Genomic DNA, 16,481 nt, shown 5'->3' with positions numbered 1-16,481 from the left:
TCCTACTAAGCGCTAACAGTTTTGTGCGTTTATGCAAAACATTTTTGACAAGGAGCATGCAGAGGTAGCTCCCGAGTTACAAGACGGCGAGGAAGCATGGTATCTACCGATATTCGGGGTTTATCATCCCCAAAAACCCAACAAAATCCGAGTCGTGTTCGATTCGGCTGCAAAGTTTAATGGACATTCGCTTAACGACATGACAGGTCCGGATCTCATAAACAATTTGGTTGGTGTGTTAATGAAATTCAGGAAGGAACGAATTGCGATTATGGCCGATGTTGAACAGATGTTCTTCAACTTCTATGTGCACAAGCGTGACAGAAACTTTCTACGTTTCTTATGGTTTCAAGATAATGATCCCACACAACCGCTAAGGGAATTTCGTATGTGCGTGCATGTGTTTGGCAACTCGTCTTCTCCGTGTATTGCCACACTTGGATTAAGGAAATCTGCTTGCGACCATATCGATTCTTCCGCGTGGGACGAGGTGTGTTGTTTCGTCAAAGAGAGCTTCTACGTTGACGATGGGTTGACCTCTGTATCTGACGAAGGTCACGCAGTGCAGTTGTTGAGAGACACTCAAGCTCGATTACGGCAAAACGGAAACATTCACTTGCACAAGTTCTCGTCGAACAGTGTTGATGTTTTAAAGCAGTTTCCAAAAGAGGATACCAGCGAAATTTGCGATATGGACTTCGATGATATCGTTCATAGGAGTCTCGGATTACGTTGGAAAGTCGGTTGTGATACGTTCACGTTTAGTGTTTCTGATGAGGTGAAACCGTTCACCAAACGAGGCGTACTTTCTACAATACATAGTGTATTCGACCCCCTCGGCTTTGTGGCACCAGTTATTCTCGGAGGCAGACTATTAATGCGAAATGTGTTATCGTCAAAGGGTCTTGACTGGGATGACCATTTACCTCCGGACTTGAACTCTGATGGGAAAAAATGGAGGTCTTCGCTTAAAGATCTGGAACATTTAGAAATTTCGAGATGTTAATCCAATTTGTCATTGGAAAAGGCAATTCGTCGTGAACTACACGTATTCTCAGACGCGTCAAAGGATGCCCTAGGCGCACTAGCATACATGAAAATTTATGACGTACAGGAAAATGCTTCTGTTGGATACGTTCTTGGCAAATCGAAAGTAGCGCCTACCCAAGGACATACCATTCCAAGACTAGAACTGTGCGCGGCTGTTCTGGCTACTGAACTCGGTCTATTTATATCCGAACACGTCGATGTTGTGTTTGACGCCACCTACTACTATACCGACAGTCAGGTAGTACTAGGGTATGTATTTAACGACACGCGCCGTTTCTTCGTTTATGTTGCTAATGGGATTGACAAGATTCTGAAGTTATCTTCCAAACAGCAGTGGAGTTTCGTTTCTAGTGAATGTAACCCTGCCGATAGTGCGACTAGGCCAATGCGTGCGAAAGACGTTGGAAAGTCAGTGTGGTTGAACGGACCCGTTGACGTCATGAGTGATTTGCAAAGTTCGTATAGAGACCAAGTATTTCCGTTGATCGGTAACGACGACGGTGAAATAACGTTCGTCAACGACACAAATGTCATGAAAACTCACGTTCGGAAGGACTTCGCTCTCGACTCTGACCGTTTCGCGAGATTTTCGTCATGGACTAGGTTGGTTAGTGCAATAACCTTACTGAAACAAGTCGCGCATCGTCATCACAACGGAACAGACAATCCAGACGTGTTGCGTTTTGTTAACGATTCAAAGAACCTCATACTGAAGGTTGTTCAACAAGAGTTTTATTCGATGGAAATCGACTGTTTGCAGAAAGGACTGCCGTTAAACAGGAACAATTCTTTGTTGAAATTGTCGCCGTTTCTAGACGACGAGGGGATCCTGAGGATTGGTGGTAGGATTCAGAATAGTGACATTGACTTACCTGGAAATGATCCGATCATTGTCCCAGCAAAACATCGCGTAGCTACTCTAATCTTGAGATATTATCACGAGATATCGGAACACCAAGGCCGACATATTACGGAGGGTAAAATACGTTCTTCTGGTTATTGGCTATTGGGAGGAAAGCGATTAATTTCCTCTATTTTACATCACTGTGTCGTGTGCAGGAAACTCCGAGGAAAGTTTGTGGAACAAAAAAAAGTGTACTTTTACCGCAGGATCGTTTGACACCATGTCCGCCTTTCACTTACATTGGATTGGATGCGTTTGGACCATAGAATGTGCGCGCGAGAAAAACTAGGGGAGGACAAGCTAACGCAAAACGTTGGGCTATAATATTCTGTTGCATAGTATCGAGAGGGATACATATTGAGGTCGTAGAGGAGATGAGCACATCTTCCTTCATTAACGCACTGCGGAGATTCATCGCGCTCAGAGGACCGGTAAAGCACATTAGGTCGGACAAAGGATCTAACTTCGTAGGAGCCGTTAAGGAACTTAACTTGAATGTTATTGACGTCGAGAACAAAGCCGTGAAAGACTTTCTTTCAGAGGAAGGAATCACATGGACTTTTAATCCTCCATATGCCTCCGATATGGGCGGATCTTGGGAACGGCTTATTGGTACCGTTAGAAGGATTCTGGACAACATGTTGCGTAATACTGACACTAAACACCTCACGCATGAAGTCCTTACGACTTTTCTAGCCGAAGCGTGTGCTATAGTGAACCAGCGACCACTGGTACCCGTATCTGACGACCCTGAAAACTCAGTGGTATTGTCGCCAAGTACTCTCATTAAGCAAAAGACTGACGTTCCAAATGTAGATCTAACCTTGGTAGACTTCTCAGTGAAAGACATGTTTCGATCCCAATGGCGATGTGTTCAGGTATTGGCCCAGAAATTTTGGAACGCGTGGAGAAGAGACTATCTACAAACGCGACAAAAGTGGAATCACGAACGTTCAAACTTGAAACAAGGTGAAATTGTTTTGCTGAAGGATCATGACTCTCATCGTAATGACTGGCCAATGGGAATTGTTGATTGTGTTTTCCCTAGTCACGATGGTCTTGTTCGGAAAGTCAGAGTAAAGACAATTCGTAATGGACGATCGATTTCGTATATCCGTCCTATTACGCAGTTAGTACTATTGATGGCAGAGTGAATTATTGTGTTGAACATTGACAGCGACAAGTGAATTTTGTTGCTTAGAAACTTTAGTTTATTGTTATTCAGATAAGTTTTGATATTACATATTTTCATCGGGTTATAAATAATATGAATGTTTACAGGGTTTAAATGTAGTAGTGATTTAGCAATCAGGCGAGAAATGTAGTGAAACGCTAGTTTTATATTGTCCGTCCGTTCTGGTAGTCAGGTCAGGGTTCAGAGTTCATTCTTTGTACGTCGTGGAAAAATGCATCATGGGATATGCTTACGTGAAAGGTTTAGGTGACCCATGAGGTAACTTTAATACGGTTTAAACGTTTGAAATTTGATTAATTTTGTTGCAATATGTTTGTTCTGTGGCTCTAAAGGTAAAATATGTATTAAAGACAGGTTAATTTCTGTATTTTTCAGTTTTTTTACCGCAGGTTGGGGCGAAAGCTAGGTGCAACCAAGAACCCCTACACTGTGTTTGTGATGATTGTGGACTATGGCTATAGGAACTAGGAACTTTGTATATGAAATAAAGGGGCTCATTAAAGGCGTTTAGTTTGTATTTCTTTGGACTCATTCGACATCACACAAATCATGTCAAACTGTGGCCAAATAATGACAACAATGACAAAAAATGACAAATTCGTGACACAGTTGTGAAAACTTTGACAAAAGGATGACAAATCCATGTCAATTTTTGAAAAAAAAAATGATGAGAAAACATGACATTTACAGTAGACGATCTGAGAGGAACAGATATTGGCACAACGTACATTAATGACAAGGCGTGCAAAATGTCTTAAAATAGTATTGCAGAGGTTGAATGACAGGTTTGGTTTATTTCTGTAATGATCGATGGACTCAGAGATTCAAGTATTCAGTAACAAGAGTTCATTTACATCAGATATGCATTGAACAGTACCCACGACGTTTGATAATGATAGGTGTCCAAACATGCTTGCTGTGGTTAACTTGGTACTGGCACTGCATGCGAGTCAAGTCCAATAAGGAAGGAGATCCAGTCATCGTAAACTGACTGGCGCAGTAGTTTAGGTGTTGTTTCATAGAACATTTATAAGCGTATTGCCAAGACATCGGATAGTTTGATCCAAAGCCTGTGTAACTCCACTTTATTTTATTTAATTATGATAAATCGTGGTTAACTGGCAAATTAAATCCTGGCAAATCATGACAAAATGAGAACAAATCCATAATAAACCGTGACAAAACGATGACAAACTCACAGATCATGCCAATCTCTGACCAAATGACAAAATACGACAAGTCGTGATAAACGAAATCATCCCATATAATCAATCTCTTTCAAGATGACGTCACGAAAACTAACTCGACAATCCAAATGCAGAATGTCCATTATGACACGGAAACTAACACGACAGACAAGATTAACACTTCACAAGCATGACGAATTTCGATGGATGACGTCGTTAAAACGTACACACTGTGCTGACGAGGTGAGAGAAAATCTGATAAGCAAAGCTATGACGTCTATACAATCAATATTTTGCAATTCTAAACACAATACACTTTACATTTTGCAACTCTTAATAGGCAATACACTCAACATATAAAACCTTTAAAACTATGACGCTACAATAATACACACTGCATGATGATATCATGACGATGAGGGATCGCAGGGTTATGGTCCAGTTTGAAATTAGTTTTTAAAGGAGTCGTCGGGAGATGATGTAAGACGTTATTGAGAGAAAGGTTAGTTGTTCTTTCTTGTACTGTGTCTGACTACTGAATACTTGCCAGAAGTATTATATTAGTTTACTTAAAATGAAATGTTGCAGGAATCCATTAATCATTGTTGACCAGTTGCATCTACAGTTTTTTACACTCAAGTTCACTTTAAATGCCGAGGAAAAGACAACTAGTTCACAAGAAACAGACTACAGGTAAACAAGAAATGCACTAGGGTCTACACATGTATTGTCATAAACTGATATATAATGGATGGAGCCAATGATTTTATGGTGTGGCGTTTCAGCTCAAAGACTATACAAACCAAAGGATACCTGTTGTTTTTCCTGTGCACCTTTTGAACGATAAATATCTTTTTCAAACGTGTTGTAACTACTGTTTATAGATGACATTGAATGTGTTCTAATCCTTTATTAATAAAGTTAACTTGTCATATTTGATACGAGATGAGATTTTAATATAAATTTAATATGCTGCTCAGTGATCTCGTATTAATATTTGCGGTTAATATTTTCTTTTCATGACAAAACATAAATATTTGAAAATTAGATTTGTATATAATCTACTTAATAGACATTTTGTTTGAGATCAACGCGAAGTAACTAGCTTTTAAAACTGTGTAGTGTCACATTACTCACACTCATTCCACACGATTCAAAAACAAAAAAAAACTAAAATGGATCCTGTATTGCCAGCGCCTATTACCAGTGATAAAAGTATTATAAGTAAAAATGACCATTAGGTGACCTTGACCAAACTAGAGAGCAATTAAATGACCAGTGTCACAACATTGCTAGACTGGCAATCCCCTTCTCACGAATATCAAGCTTGTGTGCACACACTGTACGATACATATCTCATGTAACTAGCCAACCATAAAAAAAACTTTGTAATACACGAAGGATTTCAAGATGAATCAGAAAAAAAAACACTAAGCATACAAACGAAATAATGGAATGAGAGAAAACGATCTTTTTAATACATACATGTATGTAATTTTAAATAATGCATTAGATCATCATGACATGCATTGAATTATTTGTTTTTATCTGATTACACAGATTTTGCTTGAACAAGTCATCAAGAAACACAGATATTTACCAACAGAACTTTCAATAACAGAAGGAAAAAAATCTTTTGTGATGCGAAATTTGGAAAAGGTATGACGAAATATTTTATTGCCTGGAAATGTTGCTGTATACTAATAAAAAATATATGAATAAAGACTTTTTCTGCCATGTTTGAAGACGGCAGATTTATATACAGAGCTTTGTGCATGCGTCAGAGGGCGCGACTTCCCGCATATGAATTAGCGTTGTGTCGTTTCGAATTCTTTTTAAAACTATTTATTACGTTGGATTAGTAGCGATTTACTTTAAAATTGCGGTATTACAAAGTAAGTCAGAACTTTTTCTACTCGAGAAAAATAGAAAATCATGATTTTTATGTATAAAATACTCGAGGAGTGGGTCTGGCTCTATAAGAGAAATTTGGAAAATCAGAATCGTGGCTCACAAATAAAAATTCATGACTCCGTCAGGGTCATATCTAGAACTGACGAAAGATTTTGCTTAAAATTATATAACATAATAATGATAATTATCTACTTGTACCCGACTGTGCCATATATTTAATGGCAGTCTCACTGGTACTCTTGCTATACGTTGCGGTGTAGGTTTTTTACATTGAATTGAACATTGTACAAGGATGTTAACCCTTCCTGTGGTTTCCAGACCAAAGACCTCATGACAGTCATCTCAGCCTAGATTGTCACCTCACCAACATGAATAATGTTTAGATGTCTTTCAACATCTCATTCATTAATGGTTTATCGGCTAATCACTTCCTTTACTAACCTGGATCCATCTCCCTTGAAGATACATATTTCACTTATTTAAGTATGTTCTACCTAATGCATTTAATTCCTGATATATTCAAATAAAGCACTTCTATTTAAATGATCAAACTTGGATATTATACTTATTTCTAAATAGAAGTAGTTGACTATAACACAATAACATATCTATAAAAGTTTTTATTGTTTTATGTTTTAAATCAATTCATTAAATTATATGATATGCTTTCTTATATATGTTTAACATCTTTGTTTGATTACACGTTTGAAGATTACCAGTAGATAATACTTCCAATTGATTAATTTTCTCACAATATAAACTATATAGAATGACTTTCATTCATCTTTTATTCCTGTCAAGTCTGTGTTCCCCACCTGTCAATTATATATCATTTAAAGATTGTAGCTGTTCAGTGTATTTTGTTTTGAATAATGAAAGGCATAAGAATTTCCATTACAATAAAAAAAACAAGGTCATTGACGCATCTGTAGGATATTATACATCATATATTACAGATACAAAGGTAAAAATCAACGTTAGCACTGTCCATTACCCATATTTTGTGAAATAGCGCACTTGTATCATGTCTAATGCACACATAATTTACCTGTATTCAAAACGAAGTCTTGATCTTGCAAACTACAAATGCACTAGGTGTCAAAATAAGTCTCCACTCAATGAGTTTTTTTTATCAATTTCATCGTGCTGTGAAATTTCAGCTGTAACATCGATCCATATGGCATGAAGCCCGTAGAGTGTTGACGTGTGAATTCCGAAGAGGAGGTAGGGGTGTCTGAATTTAAGATGAAGGGGAATCTCAATTCTTACTTATTTCACGACCATACGACGTTACACCACTGTGATGGTTCTTTACGGTGTCCGTATCTCTTTCACCCACTGTCATCATTTACTCATCCCTTACTATTTTCTAAATGTTAAATGGTGGTGCGTGGTATACATATTTTGATTACATGTTGATGATTCTGAAGTCCGAAAATAAGGATGTGCAGTATACAGGAAGAAAATACCAACATGTCAATGTAATCATAATCTAATAAAGTAAAATCCACTTAGACAGGAATTTATAACTAAAAAAACTTTTTACGCTTTTGTCAGATTTTTTTCCTTCTAAACATTCATGCATATATAATTAGAATATCACAACATCTGAAAATTCAAAAAATGTTTTGAAAGTGTTAACTCTATACTTAACAGCGAATAACGATATAATTTCTGGAAATGTGTCCATGGATCACTGTTAACTTTTTTAGTCATAACCCATTGTCTCTCTGCCATGTGACTAAAGCTAACGACATAACGAACTTTAACATCATCGTTAATGTATGTACAGAAGTAAATGCCTCTTAAAATTGCAGCACTCTACTTACTTCTAAGTTGTTATGTACTTGGGAAAACCAGGTGTAAAAGCTAGCAAACATTTCACTAATCTGCAGACTAAAGGGCGATTCCTTAATGGAACGTTTGAAGACAAATCCTAAACTAGCTGCTGACCTATCTGTATTGATGGCACTGTAGCCGCGTTCAGTGAAAAATTCTAAAACTTCCTCATTTGTAGAGATTGGATATATACATTAATTTCCATCTCAAAATGCAACCGTTCCATATTGTTTTGCGTTACCCCCGTCATGATGCTGATGTTTCTTGATAATCCACACTGCTGAATTGCGGACCTGACACCTGAATCATCTCTCTACAAATTGGCTCGTGTGGGGAGAATATAACCAAACTTGTGTCGTCCATTTGAAACTACTTCTATCATCTCTGGAAGTTTGTCCACTACATTGATAGAAAAATACGCGTCCTTTAAGTCAATAAACTCAAACTAGCAGTTGGGAGGTATTAGACTAACATTTATATTGTCTCCATTTTTGAAACTGATTTAATTGTTTCGGATTAAAAATAAGTTAATATAATCTATCCTTATTTGGAGTGGGAAAGATGGCGTAGAGAAAACCAACATTACCATCACAAACTACCTGTTCAATAATTCTTCGTTCAATATTTTAGACGGAGAGGTTGATCAAAACCGAATGTCTATCGAACATCCACGACCACAATGTAGAATGTATGGAACAGATGTATTTTACCGTTTATTTATTAATGAAAATATTATTTTTCCTGACACAAAAATAGCCGATGTGAAGTTAAACCGAGTACTTACAGTAACTGGAAGGCTGACCTACATTAGACTGCCTTGTTATATGTGGAGAAGATGGACAATACTTCACAGAGATCTTCTCGTTCCGCAGCCGAACGAAACTGATTTGATCAGGTATTACACAAAACTAAAGAGTGATGACAATTATAAGAAAAGGGTATCTTGGTTGAAATCAGGGCATATCTATTATTTATTTATCTATTAGTAAGGCACCGGGAGACGTATCACGACACGGAAACTCAGCGTGAATAAATCAGATGCACCGAGAAAGCAAAACCGGCATTCGCATCAAAATCAAGACACAAACATCGAGAGAGGTGTATCAAGGAATTGTTGTGGACGAGTCTGGAGCTGTCCCGGATATTCTCAAGCAGGTACAGAATTTCAGGTTTCAACAGAAAGACAGTGAAAAAGAACAGCAGAAATGCGACCAGAACACCGGAAGAACACCGTCGACGACGTCCTTTCAGTAATTAACACCCTTCATGATAATCCTTTTGTACAGCAAATCAACCATTCCAAAGGACAGACACCGGAAATAATTATACATTTACCGGAACAAATAGATTAAAGTAATATATGCACATCTACATCGCAATGCTCAAGTTTACTTGGAATTGATAGGACATTCAGTCCTTAGTGACTATATTTGTATTCAGGAACACCAATCTCATACGTTCAAGAACGCAAAGACATCCATTCATGCTAGGACCGACATTTTTACATTGGCTTAGCTTAGGTTTTTCTCGCATATCAAGTCTTTGATGGGCAACGACATTAACGGTACGCAGATAAGCAGCTATTCTCTTGTTATTGGATCTGACGAAGAAACGGCCACATCAAAGGCAGTTCGACACAATATCCCTTCTTCAGATCACCGTAATTCGCACTAGACGTCTTGAAGAAAACTTGAGAAGACAGCACAGTAATAAGATAGGTGTCAACAGCACACAGTAACGCATTATCCACCAGAAGATGTTTTGAAAGTCCAGTCTCCTCCAAACAGATAAAACTGATTATGAGTTATTGGATGAATTTGAAGAGAACTTGCCAGCTTTCGTGGAATACTTCAGAAATTTAAGTACAACAATCCGCAACCACGTATTAAAATCACACCAGAATAACAAAAGAAAAACGTATCGCTATATTAGGAAAACAATGGTTGTAAATCGATTAACCATCCTCTTAAATTGTCTAAAAACTGGAAACCAATGAACATTCCGGATCTTATCGACAGGGTTTACAAAATCGTGAAATTCCAATACCCAAATCTAAAGAGCCCTACGCGGACAAGGAAATTATGAGTTGGCGGTCTGGATGAAACATCTAAGCGTACCTCAACAAAGTTGGGAGGGAAATACCAAAGAACAGAAAATGGAATTATTAAAGAAATCTGTGAACGGCATTCCTGATAAACCAAAACTAGTCACCTCAATAGATGGAAAACTGACCATTTCGAGAACACCGCTTACGGCCAAGATACCATGTCAACGGAAACGGGTAAAAGCAACGAAGACAATGGACTTTTCCAAATAGTCAAGCTTCCTGCTCTTGAAAGGGAATTATGATGAGAGGCTGCGGCGTGATAAGATCTCATGTAAATAAGCGGTCTTACATATTAAATTCCAGCTTATAAGAAAACATCGCAGTTACGCACTGCCGTTTTTTAGGGCCTAGTGGAATACTCGCTGCTGAAATAACGTGTAAAATAATCATATAAACATATTCGTTTTGCGTAGGTCCCCCAGGGAGGATTACTACTGATCTTCCCAGTAATTGGTGTATACTGACGCCTCAGGAGGTCTGGAGTGTCCTCCCTCACATTTAAATGCAGTACATGAAGATTTTTACACATGCAGTAGAGGCGGTTGTGTCCACCGGGGGTTCCAAGCGAAATGCTCCCTGCCAAAACTGTACATATTAACAACATTTCATATCGTATACAAACCTGAACCACGCACTCACATAGGCCCTTATCATATCCCACTTATATCACTCGCCCGATACCTACCAGTCCATCTCCATTACTCCTCTCAATAACATGTTTTCCTATCACCCCTCCCATTTAGCATTTGACACCAAATTTTCTCATAGCACCTATTCGGTCATTAAATAAGCTCATAACAAGTCTGTTTCACCCCTCCCATTTAGCATTTGACACCAAATTTTCTCATAGCACCTATTCGGTCATTAAATAAGCTCATAACAAGTCTGTTTCATCAACCACTTACTAACCCCTATTAACTCTTTCAATCCTCCCAATACTAATCACACCATCACAAACTATAAATACATAAAGTTAATTGATGCTAGGAGCAGTGCGGATTTACGGGAATTGTGGACAGACACTGTTAAAGTGAACAGTTTTCATAGCGGCCGACAAATTGAAAAAAAAAAAAAAAAAACATGGGCACCAAAAAATAATAGCACTAGCAGCTTACTTACCTATAGCCACTAACACAGTACGACGGATGACCAACTCGCACGATAAAGATCCTTCTGCGGTTTCTCGCAAAAAAGCAGGAATGATAACGCCGGCTCAGAGGTTAGGGATAGGTTAGCATCAAATTTGTTGAGAAATTCTGTCGAACTTCAAAAATATTACAATTTCGGCGTTACCGAACACCGAGACATGCAATGGGGTGATGTGAAATTTTGAAAAGATTCTGAAAGTAATGAACATAGTGAGTTCCGAGAGCGTCAGACCAAAACTAGACCGGGTTCCAACCCCAAAAGTGTTAGGGAAGTTCCTCCGCGTGCCTGGGCTACCCCCGACAACCCATCACGATGCCCTGTCGCCACTTATAAAACCTACCAAGTACATCGCCCGCTTGCGTACTGTAACCCTGAAGCCCCCTATTATATCGCAACTAATACAAACTGTGACAAATCAAGCAAGTGGTACAAGTCTCAACCAGTTGGCGTTAACAAACTAGGGACTTTTGTGAAGACTATGGCAGAGAATGCAGGTAAATGAGACTGGAATGTAAACAAAACCAAGTGATAGCCTGTAAGTTTACAAATGCTTATAATCCGCCCCTTTTAGGTCAGCTTACGTCATTGATACATTGTAGTACAATGTACTTGTAATGTTGCACTTACTTACTCCTAGGCCTAACATTGTAGCCTTTTCATAAATTTAGTCAATTGAAGTCAAAATTGATCTTTTGAGCATAATTCCAGCCCAAAGTAATAAGTTTCTTTCATTATTTCGGATGTCGGAATGGTGCATATATTGGCCTTGATTAAATTGCTTGTTATTTATTCCGTTCATATTCAGAGTTTAGTTTTATGCCTGTTTTATATAACCGGGTCTGATGAACAAGTCTGGGAGTAACAATAATGCTTGGAAGTACCTTGTACAAAAACTCAATGACAAAGGATTACCACCAGATCAGATTATGCAGATACAAACTATTTTCATATTGAAATATCTCAACTTGATCATTAGGGCCTATAATCGTTACGAGTAAATGAATACTTACATTGTTTAAAGAAAATAAATCCCAAACAGTTTTAACACTGCTATAAATTTATAAAAAAAATCTCCTGCTTTCATAATACAGGGCAATGCATCACTGTCAGGCTTAGAGTAGACAATAACTAGATCTCTACTTCCATTGGTCCTATAAAACGTTGCCTTATTATGTAATTCTCTGCATCCTCCAGATTTCGAGGCACAAGAATATCCAGAGTATCAACAGTTACTCAACTTTTAACACAAACCAGCACCGGACGATTTCAAGAGCGATATCGTCATGCTTTGATCATGTTGGTGACAGGCCTTTCACTAGAGCTAATAGCACATCTAGTGCAAGCGAAGTCATCTTCAGACCTCCAAATCCTGAATCAACTGTGTCTGCAAATCCCACCGGTGCCCTTATTTCAGTATTTGCAGGTCCTATTCACGGTGGTTCATTTACAATAAACATTAACAACACGACCGTCTAAAAACGTCACAGACCAAGGGTGCTGTACTCTGATTCTGACAGTGATTGAGTTTGAAGTTTTCGGCGGGAACCAGATGACGCCACTATATGTGTCTGTATAAAAGCGCGCCTAATAGAGTCCGCGATTTTCTACGATTATATAGACAGTTCAAGTTTATAAGACAACTAATCGTCATTGTGTTATATTTCAAATTGTGAAAATAATAAAGAAATAAATTATTCATCACCATATATGTTTTTTTTAATATGAATTGGACCCTTTTCACTCCGGGTGATATCTCTACGCCACATTTCCATATGTCAGCAGATTGTTTACACACGTATACATGTGTTGGTTTTCGCCTACCGCCTGTGATCTCGAAATAAGGATGGTAGAAACTGTTTGTGGACGCACACATCATATGTGAATAAAGAAATGTGTGCGTCCACAGTTTGTACATAGGAGGGCGATGCTATTCCTCGGCGTTTATTTCACTCGAGTTAGTTATTTTTAAAATTACAAAAGGCACGAGCTTTAGCGAGTTTCTACCATCCTTATTTCATGAAATTTGCAAACGACGATCAGTACTCCTCCTTGCTCCATCTTTATGCCACTGCTAACGCATTCAAACGTCTAATAGTATCTATCTTTTCTCAAGTAGAGTAGAGCATGTTGCTGTCAACAGACCAGTCCAAAACCAGACTATAAGTCCACTTGACTATTCCGTGGAATGTAAATAAAGAATGTGAATAAAGAAATGCGGCAGCCAAATCCTTTTGTTTAATGTCATGAAATGAATGATACAAGCCAGTCTGCTGTAAAGCTGCCATATTGGGAACCCCATTTGAAAAAGCAGAAAATATCTTATTACTTCAGGAAGGGCACGTTACGAGAAAACGATCCGTCTAGTATCAATTCTGAACAAAATAGAAGTAAACAAGCACAGCACCATGACCTTGCAAATCCAGAAATTTCACATAAATATGATTAACAAGCTGCCGATTTCCAAACAAGCATCCACTCCGAAATATCATTCCTATATGATTTTGGTGAAATATTTAATGGGGCAGTGTCAGTGTCGTCATTATCTCAAACTGAAAAAAATACCTATGGGGAAAGGAATTGTGATGAGGAAACCCTGAAAAAATTGCCATTCGTAACAAAATTTGTCGATGGTAAGGAGAAAAAGGTGTATTTTCAAGCAAGTTCGTTGGAGAAACATAAATGGTTGACATTCAGTAGCGTACTTCAGGGGAGTCTTTGCAAAATGGGATGCTATTTCCTCAGTCAGATGTAAGATGTTACGACACCTTTGTAAGTAAGCCATTCAAAAATTTCGAAAAAAAAAATGGCGGGAAAGAGCGTTCAATGCTGAGACACAAACAGTCTGCGCCTACGACAAAAATGTCCGCATTGCATATCAGACTCTGAAAGCAAACCTCACATCCCCAGAAACCACAGTCCAGTATAAGATAAACTCGCAAAACAAGGACATGTATGACAAAAACTTGAGGCTCTTAAGAATAATAGTTGAATCAGTAATTCTCTTTGGAAAACAGAACATTCCCCTGAGATGACTCCACAAGTACGTCATCCAACAAGGGCAATTTCCTGGTCATTCTAAATTTACTTGCTAGTCATGACAAAGAGCTGGCAAATCATCTAGAAAATGGACCGAAAACTACATCCTATACATAGACATCACTGGGTAATACATCAGAAATAAAATATTGGAAGACCTGAAAGGGAGAGGGTTTTACTCTATCAAAGCTGATGAAGCGAGGGATACGTTTTCAAATCAAGAGAGATTCTGGCTTTGTGTGTGCGATTTTTAGATGAACGTCAAACTGAGACATGTATTCGAGAAGGATTCTTTGATTTTCTCCATCTGAAACGTACTACTGGGGAAACAATTGCAAAGATAAAAGTAGAGGTTTTAACAGAGAACAATATTCCAGTTGACAAAATGAGGGGCCAGGCGTACGATGGGGCAGCAGCTATGTCGTCAGAAAAAGTAGGTTGTCAAGCTCGAATAAAGTCTATCAATCAACATGCCCTTTACACACACTGCAAAGTCACGTTCTGAACTGGAGCATAGCTCACGTATGCAAAATACCTTTTGTGAGAAATATGATAGATAGGGTAAATGCCACATTCGTTTTGGTCAATATCTCGCCCAAAAGGCAACGCTTCTTTGAACACGTTCTTCAACATCATGGCCCGCAATCAAAGCGTAAAAAATTGTTGGGTTTGTGTAAATCAAGATGAGTAGAACGTCATACCTGCTATGATGTATTCTACAGCATGTATACTGCCATCGTTGTATGTCTCCGGTCATCGTAAACACTCAAAATGAGTGGTCGTGGGATGCTCAAACTAAAATTACAACACAGGGATTGCTGGCTACTCTGATGAAATATCCCGTTAACATGTAGTTAAGGCGGTCACGTGTATACTCCAAAAACGGTGTAAACTTGAGCATCTATGAAGTATTCTATCCTAAAAACCTTTGCTCAAATAACTATATGTACATATTGAATTATAGATTTATGCCTAATACCTTAGGCCTACGCCGTTATTATAATTAATGTAGTGAGGCGATGTACCTCGATCCTGTATTGTACGTGTTGGTATGAAAATATCAGTAATACGCCGAACCTGCTTTCGTTAAAAAAGCACGATGAAACTCTCCACTATAATTTGATTTATTGTAGATGATGCAGATTTAACGATATTTAAATAGAAAGAGGCCCCGGCATTGCAAACAACAAGATGCGAACACACTGTTAAGACATCAATGATTTCATGAAGTAATAATTTTGCTCTTTAAAATATTTTTCAACATTTCTGGATAAAGATATTAATTCTTTTCATATATACGTATATAAGGCAGAATTGACAATACTCGAATAGAAATAAAAGCCCGAGCGGTCCCGGTTTTGAAAATAACAAGATGTATGGCGGATTGTAGCACATAACTGATTATAACACAGACAACTTTTGATAATTTGTGCCGTGTTTTGACTATTACATTTATATTGTTAATATTTCTGCAAATAAAACAATCTTAACTTGGCATAGGTACAAATAAATACCCGTGCGGCCAATACATGGTTCCCGGACGTTACCGGGCGGTCCAGACTGTGCTAGGCAATACCGGGCGGTACCGGGTGGTGTCGGGCTGTAATTAGTTTAAACAGTTCCACCGAGATCTGCCGGAATCTCGCTATCGCATCACTAATAAGTCTAAACAAATAAAACGTGTCAGACAGTTACTATATTTAATAATTACGATGAAAACTTAACAGGGAACATAATATAACTAGAACTTGACTGGTCGATTCATGTCGGATACTCCTTTTCCAGAAGTAAGCTTCCACAGTAGACATTCAGCATATTTTACTACTTCGCTTTTACGAGATTGTGACGTCACAAAAACTCCAGCGCCATCTGTAGGGTAAACTTCCGTGTGGATACTCCTGAGGCGGTGTAATTGTAAGTTGTTTTTTTCCTTTCATTTATAAAGTGTCCAAGAACAAAGGTTACGCAATAAACGTAACTGGGTGAGAAAATTTTACTTAAGAAGCTCCAAACACGGGCTTAGATATAACATAAGAATCAGAGAAGTAAGTATCAGCAGGGACGTATAATACTGTATTATACGTCCCTGGTATCAGGAAG

The 16,481-nt window shown here is 38.2% G+C and overlaps 1 protein-coding gene across 1 annotated transcript; it reads left to right on the top strand.

Annotated features, from left to right (window-relative positions):
* The first annotated feature begins 1,093 nt into the window (after positions 1 to 1,093).
* Positions 1,094 to 2,170, top strand: LOC132544494 (uncharacterized). Its single transcript, XM_060208101.1, has one exon. The coding sequence runs from the start codon at positions 1,094 to 1,096 to the stop codon at positions 2,168 to 2,170; it is 1,077 nt and encodes a 358-aa protein (XP_060064084.1).
* The last annotated feature ends 14,311 nt before the right edge of the window (positions 2,171 to 16,481 follow it).

Source organism: Ylistrum balloti, unplaced genomic scaffold, assembly GCF_031769215.1.
Source record: "Ylistrum balloti isolate Yb309-2 unplaced genomic scaffold, AGI_CSIRO_Ybal_v1 Utg369588, whole genome shotgun sequence".
Lineage (NCBI taxonomy): Eukaryota > Metazoa > Mollusca > Bivalvia > Pectinida > Pectinidae > Ylistrum > Ylistrum balloti.
Note: the sequence above shows the minus strand (reverse complement) of the source record. Positions and strands in the feature narration are given on the sequence as shown.

What these genes read in the sequence shown, in the direction of transcription:
- LOC132544494 (XM_060208101.1), top strand. Translation starts at nt 1,094, where the DNA reads ATGAAAATTTATGACGTACAGGAAAATGCTTCTGTTGGATACGTTCTT.